The 20,455-nt window shown below is 23.9% G+C and overlaps 3 protein-coding genes across 3 annotated transcripts; 2 read left to right on the top strand and 1 right to left on the bottom strand. All coding sequences in view use genetic code 6, as the record gives it.

Moving 5' to 3' along the window:
- Nucleotides 1-637: 637 nt before the first annotated feature.
- TTHERM_00348040 (transmembrane protein, putative) lies at nt 638-8,798 on the top strand (the record flags this gene model as incomplete). Its single annotated transcript, XM_001022959.2, has 8 exons — nt 638-1,107; nt 1,166-1,516; nt 1,702-1,961; nt 2,026-6,009; nt 6,103-6,348; nt 6,410-6,507; nt 6,559-7,915; nt 8,059-8,798. 8 exons carry the CDS (start codon nt 638-640, stop codon nt 8,796-8,798), a joined length of 7,506 nt encoding a protein of 2,501 aa, XP_001022959.2.
- Nucleotides 8,799-9,326: 528 nt separating this feature from the next.
- Nucleotides 9,327-11,683, bottom strand: TTHERM_00348060 (acyl-coenzyme A oxidase; the record flags this gene model as incomplete). The annotated part of the gene is made up of 6 exons (XM_001022961.2): nt 9,327-10,040; nt 10,096-10,497; nt 10,587-10,736; nt 10,796-10,941; nt 11,031-11,261; nt 11,323-11,683. The coding sequence occupies 6 exons, from the start codon at nt 11,681-11,683 to the stop codon at nt 9,327-9,329; spliced, it is 2,004 nt and encodes a 667-aa protein (XP_001022961.2).
- A 3,441-nt stretch (nt 11,684-15,124) lies between these two features.
- On the top strand, nt 15,125-20,413 carry TTHERM_00348070 (cation channel family protein; the record flags this gene model as incomplete). Its single annotated transcript, XM_001022962.2, has 1 exon — nt 15,125-20,413. The coding sequence occupies one exon, from the start codon at nt 15,125-15,127 to the stop codon at nt 20,411-20,413; it is 5,289 nt and encodes a 1,762-aa protein (XP_001022962.2).
- Nucleotides 20,414-20,455: the final 42 nt, after the last annotated feature.

Genomic DNA, 20,455 nt, shown 5'->3' with positions numbered 1-20,455 from the left:
TTAATTTTAAATAATTCAATTTTTTCTAAGTTGTTAACAATACCTACATAGTTTTGTCTGTAGATAAACAGAATTTTCTATTCTTTACTATATAGGGAAGTTTTATTTTTACTTACTAAGTAAACATATTTATGAAGTCAAGCATTTATGACAATAAAATATTTCTTTAGAATGATTCCATATAAGTTTTATAAATAAATGACGTGAACAGTAAGAATGTTTAAACTCTAAATTTAACTCTACCCTCTTAAATAATATTTTATAGTTATATTTCAAATCTTAATTTAATATTAATGTAAACAAAATTAAAAACTCTTGCTATTTATCAACTTGATAGCAATTCTCTCATTTAAAATCCTATAGCTCTCTAGGATTTAATCACTTAAGTAATATCTACATCAAGTTAACAAATAATTATGATTATGAAATAAGGTAAAATTGTTAATTTAATGAATTCTAACCCAATCTAAATTTAAAATTTTGAGAATACATCAGCAAGTCCTGTCATTTCCTACTAATATGACCAAGTAATTTTAACAAAATTTGTTTTATTTTATTTAAAAATTTTTAATATTTTGTTTAAATGTTAGTTGATTTTAAACTAAATTAAATGCAAATTATAAAAATTAAAAAAAATATGATATAGTAAAAGTCAATTTTGATTGTTGGAAGAAAAAATGGTTAGGTTTAAATGTATGATGTATCTGGATAATTAATTGTTGAATATAACACAACTCCATTTTAGATCTTTTAAATATTTGCTGATTTTGAAAACAATATAATTATCTCGGTAGATAATAGCAATACCCCTAGATTTCACTTGTATCCCCCAAACAAAATTATTTAAGAAACTGAACTCTAAAATTCAGTTATTAGCTAAATGATTGTCTTGGATTAAAAGCAGATGATTTTCTTGTTAGTATAAAATAAAACTTAAAATATACCAATTTAACAGTAATAATATCTTTTAATTTTAAATGAAAACGATATAAGCTAAGTTTATTTGCAAGGATATTGTTTAAACTCTTATACAATTAATTTAGTCTTAAATAATTATTTGAATTAGGTAGTTTTAGTTTGCTCAGATTCCTCTTTAAGAGTTTTTGAGTAAAATTCAATTTTTTTTTTTCAAAAAAAGCATATTTAAAATAATTTTGTTAATTAGTTTAAATACTTTTACTTTCTCAAATGAAATTGCTCCTATATTTCCTTCTTACACATTCAGAGATCAAAAACTTTTAAATTAAACTATTTTCTCTTTCTCTTTTGGTAATCCTAGCACTATATAGTTAATAAGTTGCTTAGATTGGAATACAAGTTGGACTATTTTAATACCTAATTTCTATTCTTATTAGTTTATTTTAAATCAAAACCATAATGTGATTATAATAACTGATGGAATGTCTTAATTACTTAAATATGATCTTATTTTGAAAAATATAACAAAATAAAATACATTGCCTAGTGGAAATATATAAGATTTTAAAATAAGTTAGGCAAGTGCTGATTATTTTATGTAATTTAATTAAAAAAACTTTGAATAAAAATAAAAACACAAAAATTAATTAAAATAATTTCAAAATTTTAGCATAAAAAAATTTTATTTAATTTTTTATTAAATTTAAATTGAATTTTTATCTTTTAGAATTAAAAAATAAAAGAGATTGAAATTAAAAAATTATTTATTTGAAATTAAATTAGGTTATATCAAATGAATAATGTTGTAGCTTTGCACTTGATAGATAATTTAAGTTTGTATTCCTCGTTGATCCCTATTAACTTTATTTATATTTATTAAATTTATGAATTAAACTAGGTGGTATTACTTTTAACTACAGGAGATATTCTTTTTTATAAATTTCCGTAATTAAATCTAGTGTATTCGATTAAAGGAATTAGCAAAGGAGATTAATTTTTGTTTTTTAATAGGAGAAGCCCTTATTTAATATCAAGCTTTAAAGGTTTTTTTTTTTTTAAATATAAAATTAAATATTAACTTTTATAATTTAATGAATAAAATACTAGGCATTAATGTTATCGATTTAACATCAAAGGCTATAGTCAGCTAAAAAATTTTTAATCAGGATATCATATTTTTGGATGTATTTTTTGAACTTAGCTTTATACAAGTATAATTTGATTAGTATTCTGTTGATATCTTAGATTTGTATAGCCTTAACACAATTTAAGTTATTAAACTGTATTCACCCATAATCGTTTTTAAAATATTTAAATCCAATGAAAAGGCATATTTTTGTTTATAAAATGGATAACTACAAATAATTGATATGAATTAAATCCTAATAACAAGATAATTATAATAAAATGATAGTTTGATTCCTTACTACCATAAACTACCAACTGCTGTTTTAAGACAGCAAAATGAAGATAGTACCTTAGGTTAAAATTAGTTTTTTTATTATAATTATTTGAACTACAAGCTTAATAGTTTCAGACCTATTTATCAGTTATAAGATAATTTAAGTGATTTAATAAAAAACGGGGGATAAATTAACATGCATATAGTAGGAAACAATCTTTACATTTTGGTTGAGTCAACATTGCTTGTATATTTAAACGTTCAGGTTGACCGAATCGACTCTTCTGGTAATTTAAATGAAAATCTCTTTAAATAAAAAATTATAATACATCTATAAAATTGTTGTTAGATGTTATACTATCCGATGTTTGAATAGTCTATAATATATTTATCTAATAAGTATGAATTGATTAGAGTAAATCTGACAGATAGCTCTTCACAAATTTTATATAAAAACTAATTAGATTTTTTGGATGTTTTATTCTACGAGTCAAAAACTATTTCAGATATAAATGGATACTTTTGGATGGTTATTTTAGAAAGTTAAAAATTGATTGTTTTTGACTTAAAAAACAATTCTTAATAGTAAATATTGCAATTACTAAGCTAGGCAGATCTCTCTTACATCAAAATTAGCTATAATTATGAATAGTTTAAATAAAGCTAAGATACATCCTAATTCATTTTTATGAAGCTTACTAAATACTCTTAATTTTCTTATCCTTCCTAAACTGAGTTTCCACTAGGAACTACATGTATCTACTAAAGTGATGGAACAATATTTGTAGTAGACTTAAGTGTTTTTTTAAAATAAGGAATTCCAATAAGCAGTGACCCATAGAAATTTTATTTGTAATACAATGATTAAAGTATAGCAACATTTTAGTCAGTTTTATAAATTGTTATCATTGATAAATTATATATTATCGCTGTTTTACAACCTGGAAAAATTGAAATATTCTAAACTCTCTTTTATCTGTCACTTTAAAGTATTATTCCTCCAAGCTATAATGACTATAAAATAAGTATTGGTCTTTATACTTTTGTTGTATTCAATAAAGTTTAGTTTTTATTGATTTACTTAAGAGATTTTACTATGATGAATTTCTTCTCTCCAACTTTACAACAAATTGATGAAATTTATATTCTTTAAGAAAATCTGTTTTTAATAGAGTTGCACAATTAATTATAAATTTTTTCTATTGACAATAATTTTATTTAGATGATGAAGTTAGAAGTAGCATTTTAGATTTATTAAGATTGGAATTAAACAATTATAACAAATCCTATCAACACTTTGTACTAAATTATAGGTACTTTTGCATAGGTAAACTCAATCTAGTAGCAACCAAATTAAAACGAACTATCAAGTGTTTAAATAAATTTGATAGCAAGCTCATTAGAAAACTACTACGAAGGAACACTAACTATTTTATTCGCAAACTAGATAGAAGATAACTCTCATTTATCAGATGGTTATATTTAAAATGTTTGCAAATTTACTATTAAATAATCCAATTAAGTTTCTGATAATAAATACATAGTATCACTTATATCATAACTATAAATTGAAAATAGAAATTAAGGTTGGACTTCTTAAAGGATTGTTTATGAATTCTAAACATTAGATACTTTTTCATTTATAATTGACTAGTAGAATGTATACACTGTTGTTTTGATTCGAAACACTAATACTTCTGAAATAGAAAACTACTACTTTACCCCTTAAGAAAGAATAAATATTTATGTGACTTAGTCATATTCATTTGAGACTCCAGTTATGGCGAAGCTATTTATCCAGCATGTATTTTTCATTTTTACACCAAATTCTGGGTTCATCGTTGATTCTTAAGATAACTGGCTCAATGAGCTTATAATAAGTGATGGACTTGTACAATAGGAATTAGATTAAGTCTCTATTTTGGTATCAAATGTGAACAATGTCGCATTCGATTAGATTGTATTAGATGGGCTTTACAAGTATAAAATTTAAATGAGTGGGGAATTAACTGAATATGATGGTTAGGATCTAACAAATCATGATCATTTTTTGATTGGTATGTATAACATTTAAAATGTAGTTTTTAACAATATCATGATTATGAATTATAAATAAATAAGCACTAAAAACCCTCTTTTGGTTTTTATAAAATGCTAAAACGTAACCATTAATGGTTTTACTTTTATTAATAATATAATTTATGACTTAAGCAGTATAATTTCGTTTATTGATGTTGGCGAGGTATCTTTACAGAATATTGTAATATAAAATAATACAGTAGCAAACATCACTTAGAATAATAACACTGCAAATTATTTATCTCCTATTGCTCTTTAATTTAATGCAACACAAACAGTAAAGATCTATTAAGTCTTATTTATTATGAATTCTTAGTTGTAGTTTATAGAAATGAGTAACGCTTTCAGTGTGCTAGGAAATGATAGTATTTATGATAACTTAACTTTAAACTTTACAAATGGAGTATTTATTAGTAACAAAATCACAAAAGGAATAATTCAAATTTTGTAAATTACCCAAGTCTATTTTGATAATTTAAACTTTTAAGCAAACACAGCCTTGCAAAACATACAATTGATCAAATAAATCAAAATAAAAAATTATAACAGTTTGGATTATATTTTATAAGATTACAAATAGTTTCTCATTTTAGTATCTGATTCAAAGGAACTCTCAATGAATAAATGCGATTTTCAGAAAAATCATATATTAGGTTCAATGATTTATATCTTTTCTTCTCAATATATTATTAACAATCTGATTTGCAATTTAAATATAAATTAAATCTCTAGCGGAGGTTGTTTATATAGTTATCTTTATAATAACTAACAAATATAAGAAACAAATACAATTATGAATTCAAACATAACATCAAACCTTGTAAGATAAGGAGAAGGTGGGGCGATCTATCTTCACACATCTAATTTAAAACTTATAAACACAATTATTAAAAATAATACTTCACTTGTAGGAGGAGGAATTAAATATATTAATATAGTTCCAGATTTTATTTATGATTAAACAGTTTTCATAGGAGGTAAATAACTTGTTTCACATGAGCAAAATAATTAAACATCTAAGTAAAATTTAAGCTATATTTAAAACAATACTGCAAATTTATATGGTGCTAATATTGGATCGGTAATTCATAGTATCATAGTATAGTATGACAACAAGGAGTTGGCAAATTTTTAAAGTGGTGCCTATCTCAAATAAAATTTAACTATATTTTTACTAGATGAAGAAGGAAATTAGCTAAAGATATCTTAAAAAGTGTTAGAGCAGTTGACTAAATATCAAGAGATATCTTTTACTATTTAAATAGTCGACTATAATAGTATAATTTAGCAATAAAAAGGTACATAACAACAACAAAATGAATATGCTCCATTACTTATAAATGGTAAATCAATTAAAGATCTAGATCAGTTTAACACAACTCTATAAGGATTCTAATTTAATGTCTCTTTTTCAGGATATCCTCTCAAATAATCTATGTTTGTGGTGTAGACATCTTAGACTGTTGTATTAGATCTTAGGCAAAAATAATTTAGCATAGGATAAATATAAAAGTCTATCAAAATAAATTTTAGAGATTGCTAAATTGGAGAAGTTCCCTTTCAGCCTACTGCTAGCAGTTATTACATGGAATGTTTGTAGTGCTAATTAGGTAAGATAGTTATTTATATATGACTGATTTTAATATACATTCTTTATCTGCTTAAGAATATTTGATTTTAATACTTTTAATATTAATTTTTAGGGATGTATAGTATATAGAAATATCAAATGACAGACAATAAATAGCACTCTTGTCTTTTATGCCCTTAGACAGCTGAATATTGTGAAAAAGATTATTTAAAATTGTTGAATGGCTATTGGAGGGAAAGTTACTATTCAGATGATATTTATTATTGTGAAAAGGCTCCAAATCACTGTATTAATAATTAAACTTTACCTGGTCCTGAATCTAAAAACTATGTAAATTACTGTCTTCCTGGCTACATAGGTAAATTTTATTTGAAAATTAAAAAATTATCTATATGAATTATTTTGAAATTTGAATAAAGGTCCGCTGTGCATGAGCTGCGATGAGTTTGGAAAAGTATGGTAAACTAAATTCTATAAAATCTCAAAAACAGAGTGTATTTCCGAAGATATGCATTTAGTAAAATTTATTAAACTTTATTCTAAAATATGTTTATTAATAGAATTTTAGGTTGTTTTAATAAAAGGAATATTGTATAGCATAGCTCTTTCTATTTTGATAGGACTTTTTGCATATTTTTCTATGAGAAGAATTAGCTGCTACAGGATTAAACATATTTTGAAAGTGACAGGTATCATGATGCTTAACAAATCTGTGGTAGACTACTAGAGCATTTTTTATATTAAACAAGGATTTGTCTATTATGTATTGCACTTTCGCATCCATCAAATTAGTCTCACTAATATCTCTGAATACGATTAATTAAATTCTATGTTGGTTAATTCTGCTTAAATCCCTATTTTCTACTTCTACGAATACCCTACTAGATCAACAATTATACCAATTATTTATCAAAAAATAATAAGAGCCTTTATTTATCCTTTACTACCTATAGCGATTATTTATGTATTTTATGAAATTCTAATCAAACTGAAGTATGCCGAAAGAAAAAAGTATTTCTATATAAATGTAGTACTAATATATTTTATGATGTATCATTCAAGCTTTTTAGAAGTAATTTTGATGCCTCTTTAGTGCTAACTGATTGGAAATACTTACAGGATATCTTTCGATACTTAATTTGAATGCTATTCTCCAAATCATATTCAGTATTTCCTCTTTTTAATTTTTCCTATTTGTTTACTCACAACACTGTCAGTAGTATTAATTGGATTTAAACTTTATTAAATACGAAAGAAATTACATCTTATCTGTAATTAAAACTATATGGGTATTATATACGTAGAATTTAAAGATAATTATTATTATTGGACAATGTTGTAAACGGCTTTCAGTTTAGCTTTTTGCTTCACTTTTAATATTATTGAAGGGAATTTCTTTTTCAAAGGCCTGATTTTTACTCTTTTTAATCTTCTCTATTTATATTTGCTAATGAAGCACATGCCTTTCAAGAATAAAAAGCTTTAAAAGTTATGCATTTAGAGTAATTTAACTATTCTTATCTAGTTCTTCATATAAATACTTATCTTAAATATAACTGATACAATAAGCTAAATAAATGAATACTCTGATAATGGATTATTTTAAGCTAGCTATTCTTAGGAATATTTCTTAATTTTAGTGAGCTAATTTAGTCATATTCTATTCTGCCTTAAAATACTGTTTCTAATTATTATTGAAATCTCTTTAACAAAAACATATATTGGAAGAATTTTTTATTTAATTTTTAAAAAAATAAAAATCATTATTCCCCAAGAATTTAAAAGTTATTATCAATCTCAGATTAACACACAAAGAGTTTAATATAACTGGAGGAAAGTGAAAAAGAATTTATTTGGTAGCAAGTTAGATTTGATTTAATTACAGAATAATCTGAATAATCTTCAAACTAATCAAAACTTAATTAGTAAATATTATTTTTTTATATTGTTAATTAAATTTATTTTAGATTTTTTTAAAAGGAAAAATAAAAATTGGATTAAATTATTTAAACTAATTAATATTTTGCTTTATATTTCAATGTTTAAAAAGAAATATTTTATTAAATAGGCTAAAGTGCTCATAAGATGTCAATCTCGAATAAAAAGAGAAACACTACGTTATTAGATGGACAACCTTCTTTTTATCTAAATCCTTAATAAACCTTTGAGTTAACTTCAAATGACTAATAAGAAATATTTTCTTACAATAATCATTCATTTTAAACAAACTAAAAATTGCATCAAGGAGATAATTTTTCCATTACTAACTTAGATATTATCAAAGAATATAAAAAGAAAATGTCTTAAATAAGATTAAAATCGATTACACCTTCTCCTTTAAAGAGAGAGAGTAGATAATCTAATTCAGGTCTTTTTAATTTTCACTAGTGCTCTGATGACTAGTTATAATCGAAAGATTAAATGTCAAATTAAAAAAGTAAATCAAACTCAAACAATAATTTTATGATATCTAAAAAAAGTAACAATCTTTTATCAAGTAAAAACATAATAAAAATAAATAAAGTATCTTCCGAAATTCAAAAATCTGATGAAATATTATAACTAGATAACACTGTATTTGAAAAAAAATAAAATGCCTTAAATAAAATTAATGATTTCGATTTCTAACAAGACAGTATAAAAGAAACTTCATAATTAGATGGTAATGAAATGGAAATATCTCAATAATCAAATGCTTTTGGTGATTTAAATAACGAAGTAGAATAGAAATCAAAAGATATTACAATTGAAGGTATTAATAGAACTTTGGATATCAAAATTGGACAAAAATAATTTAAATCAAACTGATTAATTTAATATTTTTCTCCTTATGCTAATTTTTTTTTATAATCAACCAAATTTAAAATTAAAAAAACTAAGAGTATTCTTATTCATTTTCGTTGTATTTTACACTTCTATTTCAAACAATCATTATTTGAGAAAAAATTTTTAACGTAGTATAAAAAATCGTTCTTATTTCAACAATATATTTTACTATGAAAATTGAAAATTAATTTAAGTCTTGTATGTTTATCTGAAATTTTTTTATTTGGTTATATAATTAATAGAATAAATAGTAGTATAAATATATAGTTTATTAGTTATCTTGATCGCTTTAATGATTTTTATTAATTGTGATGCTAAAAATATTTTTTTTATTGATTTATAATAAAGTGAACTTTTTTAAATTTTTCATCAAATAAAAAATAGAAAGCTTCGTTTTTCTTTTACAAAAAGAAACTCGAATTTTTTTGAATTGTATAAATCATAAAATTAAATGCTTTTTTTATAAATTAAAATTTAAACATATTTATCTTAATTTTTTATTAATTTTTATCAAAGAAGAGGTTTAGGGGTAATTTGTCCCATTTTTTAGATATTTTCGTATCCAGGAGCAAAGTAACTCTCATTTAAAGGATTTTGATTTTTAGCCCAATCCAAGAGAGTTTCGTATACTTTACCGTCTGAGATAGAAAGAGCACTTCTTAATTGCTCGTCTTTGAAACCAAATGCATCAACTAATCCTAAAGCTTATTCTCTAATTGATGGGTATAATGAATGTTGAGCTTGTTTGAGTAAAGAAATTTATGATGGGTTTATAAATCCTGACTCAATTAATCCGTGAGGTTTTTCATTAATCTTAGCAATAGCAAAGAGACGACACAATTATTTAAGAATGGTCTTTGAATTTTCACTAAGATAATCATTAGTGACAATTTATTGGTAAAAATTAATGAATGTATAGTAAAGCATGTGAGCTTTAGCAGCATCAACAAGCTATATTCCAATCAAAGTGTCCCAAATTTGTTAATTAGTTTTACCTTCAAGAGAAAGCTTTTGCATTTTCATTCCAACATTCTTAATCTAATAAGTTGCATTAACAACCAAAATTTTTTTAAGTACATCCAAATCTAAAATTTAAGAGATTGTATCAGCTTCTAATTTAGTTTCTACAAAATCTAATCCAGCTTTAAGATATTATATAGAAGAAGGAACTCTTTCAGCACCCTTAAGAGTAGCAGTTAATCCTTTAATTAAGAATCTGGCAACCTAATTTGATTAAAATTTATCTTAAAACCAATTTATATTTTCTTAAAAAATTTACTTATAAATACATGATGGTGTTTTCTCCTTCTAAAGTAACTAAAGGTTTAAAACCTTCAACAATACTAGGAAGACCAGAGTAATGAGAGAAACCATGTCCACCGCAAGAGAGTCTAATATTTTCCATATGAGCCAATGGATATTCAGTGTGGTATGCTTTAGCACCAGAACAGATAATATGCATTTCATTTAAATTAGAAAAGTCTCCACCTTCTATTTCTTTTTAGAATTCAGCAAAACGGCTCATAATTTAGCTTGAAGAAGCACAAAAAGCATAAGAGTCAGCAAGAGGAATAAATAATTTTTCTTGCTATGTTTGATAATCAATAACTTATCTTTCAACTCCATCACTAGTTTTGAATTATTTTCTAAATAAACTATATCTTACACCTATAGCTAAAGCCTTTATTTAAAAACAATAAATTTAAAAAAAAAAAAAAATACAGTTAAATAAAATTTTCTATTGATTTAAATATAATCAATTTAGTTTACTCTTCCGAGAGAACGATGGAAAAGACAGCTAATTCCTAAACGAGTTTCAAGCATACCTGCATATGCAATTTTTGGATTGCCTCTTTGAGTAAACAAGCCATCCTTGGAAACTTTTGAGTATTTCATGAGCATATTTTCTCTTGGAACTCTCTTTTTATTTATTATTTATTTAATGACCTGTTTTAAAAAATATAAAAATGATTGTTTACGATATTGTTGAATCTAATAAATCCATTATCTTTGACGTTGTATCCAACTTTTGGACCAATGTCACCAACTACAATTCCGGGAAGAGGTTAGTGTGTTTTTAAATCTCTAATTTAGACCAAAATAGGATGAACTCCATGCTTTTTGCCTATTTTATTTTTTTAAAAGATTAGAAATGTAAAATAGGATATGAGTAAAAGCCATTTTAATAATAAGCTAAGAGCGAATAATTTTTACCTTTGATATGAAGCTATGCAAAAACTAAAGCGTGGTTAGCCCAAACTCCTAATTCGCCAACCCACCACTTAGTTGAAGTTAAACTTGGAGAATTAATTACGAATTCTTAAGTGCTGACGTCATATTCAGCTGTTGTTTCAAGACTTTGAACATCAGAACCATGTCCTAACTCAGTCTAACAATAGCATCCAACTATTTCGTAAGAATAAATACGAGGTAGCCATTTCTTTTCTAAATAAAAAAATGATTTTAATAAAGAGAGATAGGAGTTATAATAAAATTGAATATCTACATTGCTCTTCAGTTCCTAAATACTTGATAGTAGGAATAAACATCATTTAATGGACACCAGAAGGAATGACAAAGGGAAATTAAAATTCACCAATCATTTTGCCTAATGAAGTGTTGTAATTATACTTTTAATCTTTATACGAATTGATTTCCTTTAATGTTTCGCCAGAGAGCTTGATTTAGTCAATACGACTCATTGAATGGAAGTTAGGTTAAATAGTTAATTTAGGATTAGCAGAAAAATCTTGAAAACCCTATGTAACATCTTTAACGATCTATTCTGAATTGAAATAGAAAAAGCGCTAAAGCTCTTTTGGGTTAAAGTTAATTTTTTTCTTTTCTTATTCAAAAATTTCAGCCATTTCTATCAACTAAATTTTAAATTTTTTGATAAGGTAAATAAAGTTGTTGTGTGTTAGTTATTTTTACTTATTTTTAATTATTCTAAAAAAAATTATGACTGATAGAGCAAAAATGTATTTAATATCACGCAAATCTTATAATAAAATCTTAATCATTGATTTAATAACTGTAAGATGAATCTGTATATAGAATGGATTTAAAATACCTCACATGAAAAAGATTACGCAATATAAAATTGATGGGAAAAATATAATGTTTTTTACAATATAAGGATTACAAAATTAGAATCTCTAAAGACGTGCAAATCATTCTTTAGTTTAAAATTTAAAGTCCTATACTATTTCTAGATTGAATGGGTGTTGCAAAATATCGTCATTGATGTGTGAATCTTTATAAATATCTTTCTTACATTGATATATTACTTCATAATAAAATTTATGCATATCTGATCAAGTTTTTAAAACAAATATCGCGGAACATCATTAAATTTAAGCAACAACAAATTTATAGTTAATCATATATACCTATGCTTACTAGTTTTATTTCTCATTATCATTTAATTTATTTCAATATAAACTTTTTAGCTAAAAGTTAGTCTCAGCAATCACCAACCATATAATATCATCTATTTTAAAATTTTTATTTTTTACAAAATTTTCAAAAAATTAAAATATCTAACTTGGATCTTTTAAGTGTTCATCAAGTATAAGTTACTTATTAAAATATTTAAACATGGTTTTAGTATTCTCTGTTTCAATAATTTTAATGAAAGGCCCTATAGTAAATTAAAATAGTTAATAATTAAAAGCATATCAAATAAGATTATTTAAGTTTATCCAAGGCATATCCTAAGATTGTTCTTTAAAATGTGAAGCATTTAAAAAACAGGCTTTCATTTATGTAGTTCAATTTTTAGTCATATACAAGAAAGTATATTTACAAATATTTTCAATATAGTTTAGTCAAAATCTTTCATTATATTCTTAATAAAAAAACTATTTTTATTATAAAAAAGAATCAATTTTTTTAAATAATTCATGAAAAAATAGGATAAAACTTTTTTGATAAAGCATACATTTTCAAAATTAGTTTCTTTGTTACTTTAAACAAAATACTTTATGTATTTAATAGATTTTTCATTTAATCAATGAAGTCTACTTTAAAATAAAATAAGCTTTTCAATAAAGCTAAAAAATTTAAATATATTTTAACAGTTATACAAAAATAATCATAATAAATGTTTAAAATAGCAAATTTTAATTTATTTTAGCTTGCAATTATCATATTTTTTAAGTTTCAAGTTTGGTTAGTTTTCTTATGATGATTTAATCTTTGATCTTTTATCTTGGAAGAGGTAAAAGACACTTAATTTATAAATTCGAAAATATTTAATTTAACAATAAGTTATTTGAATAAAAGTAAAAAAAAAAGAAAATTAATAAAAATATTATTCTTTATTAAATTAAAAAATAAGATAAATTTTTTTAAATATTCAATTAAGGTTTTAAGGTTGAATTATATTTTAATTTTTTGCTTTTGAAAAAATAAATATTTAAATTTTAGAATTAATTAAGTTTTGAACAGCTAAATAAATTACATTTTTTCAGTAAAATCCTAATTACTGTAATTCCTAGGTTTGTATAAATTCATTTTTTCCTTCTAACGAACTAATTAATTAATATAATTTTATTTGTTTCATTTTAATTTTTGAAATAATTAATTATATTTTATAAATGAAAAATTAAATCTAAAATATAGATAATTTATGATTATTTTATTTAGAAAAATATCATAATTATGATTAGTTAATTGCTAATTAAATAAATTGAATTTTAAAAATAGAATATTGTAAAATATATTTTTTCTGATTAATAAATAAATATTATAAATTCTCATTAACATCCTCCCTTACTTATCTCCAAAATTTTTAAATTTATAATAAGCAACTGAAAAAATTATTACAATTTTTATCCAGCAGTTAATTAAATTGCTAATTTAATGTAAAATAAAAATATTTTTATCATATTATTTAAAAAACTTTTTTAAGATTTTACTCCTATTAAATTTATTATTATTTTTAATTAATATTTTTATTAAAATATATGCCAATAAGTTTATATATACCAATTACTATTCTTTGCATGTTAATATAATTTTACAAGTTAATCAAGTCTATCTATCAAGATTTTATATTTATTTTTGCAGTAAAATAAAATCCAGACTGGAATTCACTTTTTTTCAAAATTTTAAAAGTTTTTTAATACAATAATAAACAATTGATGTTAAAAATTATGAGTTAAATTAAAATAGATTTAATTTAATTTTGTTATTTATTATTTCAAGTAATATTTTTCCAACTTATTTTTAAAATAATTAATAGAGAAGCAAAAAGTGAATTTAACAAACATTTTAATTTAATTAAATATTAAAAAACAATTATTTTTTTATAAATAAATTATATTGAAAAATCAATTTTAAAAAAGAAAAAAATTTATGTTTATCAGCTTAAATATTATTCTACTTCCTATTTTTTTTTTGTATTTATCGAATGTGGGAATTTTTTATGAAATTACAATAAATTAAATGACTTCCCAATATTTTAAGAAAAATAAATGAATATTTGCTTTAATGTTAATTATTTTTATATATATGCACTTTGCTTTGTTAAATTGTGTAGGTCTATAAAGAATTAATAGAATTTTATTGTTAGAATTGAGCAAAAAATTTGAAAAATAAAAAAATCCTAAACAAAAATACAAACAAAAAAGTTAACATATTAGAGAAAGAAAAAATTAAATTTACTAGTAAAAAGCAAATTAAAATATGATTATTTTTAATTTATAAAAGTATTCTGCAATACTTTAAAAATTAAGGGTTCAGAAAAATCAATTATCATTTTAATATTAGTAATAAAGAAAGTATTACTGAATTTATAGAGTAATTTGTTCAATAGTTAATAAGAATATAGTGAATTTGATAATTATTTATAATTAATATATGGGTTAATAATAAAAATCATGAATCAAAAATTAATTTTATATGATAAGTTAGTTATTGCTTTACTTTTTTTCTTATTTCTGAAAGTAAACAAATAATTTAAAAATAACAGTATAATAAGAAAAGATAAGTAATCATTAAATTAGATAAATTCTCTCAAAAATAGGTACAAATTTTGCATTTTTCTTTTTCAAATATTTGTAGATATGAGTCGTAAAGATAATTATCTTCAATAGTAATACAGTATTCCTTAAAAAGGTGAGGGTATAATTACTGACCGTGGTGGTTGGGGCAATTTAATTACTGAAGAGAATGAAAGAAGAGAAGATAAAGAACTTATTGATAGTAATTTTAATATTTTAAATTTTAAGTCAGAGGAAAGCGATGCATTAGAAACAAAGCACGATGAAAAGTTATCTCCTTCTAAAAAATTAAGTAAATTAATGAAGAAGGATTTAATTTTAGAAGAATAACAAAATCATAATAAGGATGATGAAATCAGCTAAATAATTCATATTAATTCTGAAATGATGACTTATTAGTAATAGACTAAATTTCCAGCAAAGGAAATTACACTTGAAGAGAAATAGGATCATTAAATAAACTAAGATAGAAGTAAAAAGTAAAATTTGGAAGAAAATTCAGAATAAGATAGCTACTAGCAATCAGATAATATAGAGTTTCATAGCAATTTAGAAAGTATTGAAAGAATAGAAATGGAATAAAGGCAAGAAAAAAATTCTAAATTATAATCTAACACTAAAAAATCAGATAAACCGATTAATATAGAAATGGTTGAATTGGGATTTAGTGAAAATGCTGCAAATTAAGGATATAATAGTGGTTCAGTAAAAAATAGAAATTAGCAGAGTCCTGTTAAAGTAAATAAAGGCTTGAGATAAGCCAACAAATCTTTAACAACAATTTAGTAAGAACCACATGATTTTGGTTAGAGTAATAAGGCTGATTCTATAGGAAGTAAATTGCTAAGATAAATAAAAACAACAATTGAGCATGGGACTGCAAAAAAATTTAATATTTCAAATAAGATGACAACTTCAATTAATGAATATCAAAATAATATAGAGAAGTAAAATAAAGAAGAATCTTAAATAAATAATAACAATTCAGCATAACGGAGAGGTGGGAGTGAGTTTGGAGGTGCTTAGATGACACGTTCTTAAAAGAGAAAAACATTTCTAAACTTGAGATAAGGAACAGCCAAAATAAAAAATTTCTTTTCCAGAACTTTAACTCAAGAAAGTGATAATATTGTATTTAATTTAGTTTTAAATTCTTGGAGGTTTATTTCTAATTTGAAGAGGGTTTCAACGATTTGGAAATCAAATTTGGTCACACCAAGATAGATTGAAATGATAGATGATTCAACTCACTTCGACCCAAATTCATTCCATAACAGGAAACGTAAATTATTTGGAACATCATTTTCCGGTTCCAGAGATACTATCTATAAAAGTTACACCAGTATCTAAGGTAGAAAAAAACAAGAGGATTCACTTTTGATGACATGGATACTTTAAACGTTAATTTGTGTTCCAATTATCAATCCTTAATCATAAATTTTATATATTTGGGATATAATCCATTCGACTATGATTATATTGAATTTGCTCATTCAGCCAATTGAATTTGTTACTTATACTCACATGGAGTTAGAATACAGTGATTATTTTTGGAAAGTTTTCCCATACCTCTGCTTTACAATTTTTATAGTTCACATAATTCTAAATTTTAATATCGGATTTTATGATAGAGGTATTTGCATAATGGATAGAAAGTAGGTAATGGTTAACTACTTCATGAAAGGATTTATTTGGGATTTACTTGCATTGCTTCCAGTTATTGATTCGATGGCACAGTTTGAAAGTGCTTGGAGGATTGTAAATGTCTTTGTAGTCTGTAAATACATAACTTTGCGGTCTATCCTAGCGAAGTACCTCGAGTTATGTTAGCTTTAAAATTAATCTTTTGTTCCTTATATAAAACTACTATAACTCAGTTTTTTAGTCCTTTTCGTTGGCCACTTTTTTGCTTGCTTATTTTTAGGACTAGCCAAATTAGAGGAAGTATATAATTTTACTAATGTAACTTGGATTTAGCATTATAGTTCATAGCAGCAATCTTAGAAAAATTAAGATGCTGATTTGATGAATGGCACTGTATTTTCTAAATATATTTATTCTTTTTACTGGAGTGTAACAACAATGACTACAACAGGATATGGAGACATAGCTGCTTCAAATAATTACGAGGCTACTTTCTGTGCATTTACTATGATCTTTGCAGGTGGTGTATTTGCATATTCGTTTAACTAAATTGGTTATATTGTGTCCGAAATTAATACAAAGAATACAGAATTTTAAAAAGATATCAATTTAATTAGCAGATATCTCAATAATTTGAATATAAAAAAAAACCTTTAACTTGAGGTTATCAAATATATGGAGTATAAGCATCGTGCTGAAGCAGAGTTAAGTACAAAAGAAGAAAAAGAAGTATTAGACAAGTTAGGACCTAATATAAGAGATAAAATTACAATATCTGCAAATATATAATTGATTAAGCAAGTTCCCTTTCTTATCAACAATTTTTCACGTAGGTTTTTGAGCAAATTAGCTCTATAAATGCAAAAGGAAACTTATTTGAACAATGAAATTATCTTTGAAGAAAATGATTTTTATGTAACAAATAATCCACTCATACATGGCCAGTATTTAATTTAGAATCAACAAAATAATCCCATACCATAGTTATACTTGCAACTATAATAATAACAATAACAGCAGTAAATGCTTTAATAGCCTATATATTATTAAAATGCATACCCTTAAAATATCTCTAATAATGGTCCTTTTCAAAATGTTTAGCATAATATTGTATATTAGCAGCAATCAAATTAACTTTTATATCCCTAATAGTAATAAAATTTTATAGGTTCTTAATCAGTTCAATTACCTTATGGCATTAACTAAAATTATACTAATTAATAGCAACAAAATACTTAAAACTAGATTAACAGTGTTGGTTTAATATACAATAACCCTCTTTAGTTGAATGTTCCGTTAATTAACATTAACTAAAACTTATCTGCTTAATAAAATATGCTTTAAGTCCCTAATCACAATAAAAAACTTAGTGGAAGTCAAGTTTAATTAAACATAGGATAGCCCTTAAATTATTAAAATAATTTAAGTTCGCCAATTTAAAATAATTTAAATAATGGAAATAACTAATTTAGATATTCTGGTGTCAATATGTAGTAAACAAACTCATAAAATAATTAATAATCATCATAGTAAACTTACTTGAATAACTAACTCAACGAACCTCAATCTTTTACTAATTAAAATAACGGATAAAATATTTAATAAAATCCATTTTAGTAATAAATATAATTTTAGAGTGGTACTGAAGACTATTGTTATGTTTAGACTTTGCAATAATCATAATCAGAAACTGCTTTTTATATTGTTGAAAAAGGTAGCATTTAACTTTATACAAAGTGTTTCAAATATGCTATGGAGGAAGTAACAACAAAACCAATAAAAGAACTAAAAAAAGGAGAACTTTTCGGAGAATTTTCATTTTTCACAGAAAAGCCAAGATGTGCTTCTGCTAAATCTCTAGGGCCTTGTTCTGTCCTTTCAATAAAAAAGAAAGATTTTATTAAACTCCTTAAAGAATTTCCATCTGACTATGAGATTTATTGCCAAATTCATGATGAAATAGTGAACAATGATAATTTGAATTCACTCTAAATTAAATGCTACTCATGCGATAGATATGGTCATATAACTTAGAAGTGTAATAAAATTCATTATTAACCTGATAAAGAAGCAGTCATTTTGAGATAAAACTTCAGAGATGGATTTTAATATGAAAGGAATAAAGATGCTTGGAGGAGAGTTCAAAAAGTAAAGTGTCTTAATTAGATCAAAGAAATAGTATTTGCTCAAAAGAAAATTGAAGCAACATTGTAAAATCAAAGTTAATTGTCAGGTGGTTAAGCTAATAATTTATAGTTGCAAGGTAATTAAAATACTCATTTTAAAAATAATAGTAATTCAAATAATAATACTCCATCACAACAAAAGTTTAACTCTAATACTAATAATCATATGAATGATATCCGTAAAAATTAAAAGAAATTAACTCTGCGATAGTTGCAAACTATGTAAACATAAATAGTTGACTAAGACACTTACATTCCGCCTTCTCCTCTTCTTGCACCTTAACAAAATGTCTTCAATTATAATATTTAAAATGTATTTCCAGCAAATATTCTGGTCTAAAAGCAATAGACACAGTAAAATCTTTAACTAAATACTTAGAATAGTAATTAGAGATAGAGCTTTTTGGAATAATAAAATGATCCTAATCAATAATAGATACAGAATTTCTATTCTTCTTTCTAATCAAAAATAAGAGGAAGTCTCACAAAAGAGTAGGTTATATTTGAAGATGATAACGAAAATCCATTAGGAAACAGTACCTAATTGCAAACATAAAAATTTATACCTCTCAAAATATAAGAGATTAATAACGAATAAGATTTTAATAGATATTAATAAGAATAATAAAAGAGAAACAATGTTTTAGAAGTAAAAAATTTGATTTCTCCAAAGCATGATAAAACAAACTCGTTTTTGAATACTGCTTAATTGAATATAAAAATAGACTAATAATTACACAAAAAGCAAAAATCGTCTTAAGGACGTAGATTACAAAATAAGTCATCTATTTCATTTAATAATTAATCTGATTTAGACAAAGGAAACTAAGTAAAGTTTTTAGATAAACCTCCTTAGTAAAATAGAGTGCTTATATAAGATATTGCAGCTGCTTTAGGAGATAGCTTTGATAAATCTATTTCTTCGGAAGCTAATAATGAAGATAAAAATGCCAGTGATTAGTCCTCTTACAGTCACGAATACATTCGTTAGAGATCATATAAACATCCAGTTTTAAATAAACAGAAAAGTTTTACAACAGAAAACACTCCTTAAAATTAAAAAATCTTGAGAAAAATAAATGAAGTCTATTAAAATATTGGAATATAGCGCAAACAGAGTCGATACATATAAAAAAATCTATTGTTGCAGCAAATTTAAAACACAATACTTTAAAATTTAGAACAAGAAGGTGTGATTAATTTTGAAGATGGAAATTAGCAAAATATTGAAGCTTACGAAGAATTACAGTAAATTAATGAAAAAGCTAAAAAATTGACACAAATAGCAGCTGCTAAGAAAGAAATGGTGTTTGAGTTCCCTTCCTTAAACACTGACAGAATGAAAAATTTCAAATCGTATTATGTAGACTTTAATTGCCCAGCTGTTTTGAATAGACTCTTAAATTACAAGCCTAATGCATTTATAAAACGTGACAGAAGATACCATATTTATTACAGAGATACCAAAAAAAGAGGATTTGAAAATGTTACCTCATTCCATGTTGTTACACCAGCAAATTCAAGATCATCAAACCCTAATTAAATTTCCAAAATTGCAAATTTAATTCTAAACAGCAATGTTAAAAATTAAAAAAAAACTACTATAATTTCTTAAAATGCACCAAGATACAGCTAAAAATTTTCTATAATTGAATCTAGACAGCCTTATTTCAAAAATCATATGCTTTAATCACAAAGCCAATTTAACAAGGTTCGCTCAAATACACTCTTCTATGAAGAATCAGATGATGAATTCTGATCATTGCACTTATTTATTATCATAATAATTAATTAAACTATT

Source organism: Tetrahymena thermophila (genome assembly GCF_000189635.1).
Source record: "Tetrahymena thermophila SB210 genomic scaffold scf_8254460, whole genome shotgun sequence".
Lineage (NCBI taxonomy): Eukaryota > Ciliophora > Oligohymenophorea > Hymenostomatida > Tetrahymenidae > Tetrahymena > Tetrahymena thermophila.
This window is presented reverse-complemented; position numbering and strand designations above follow the sequence as displayed.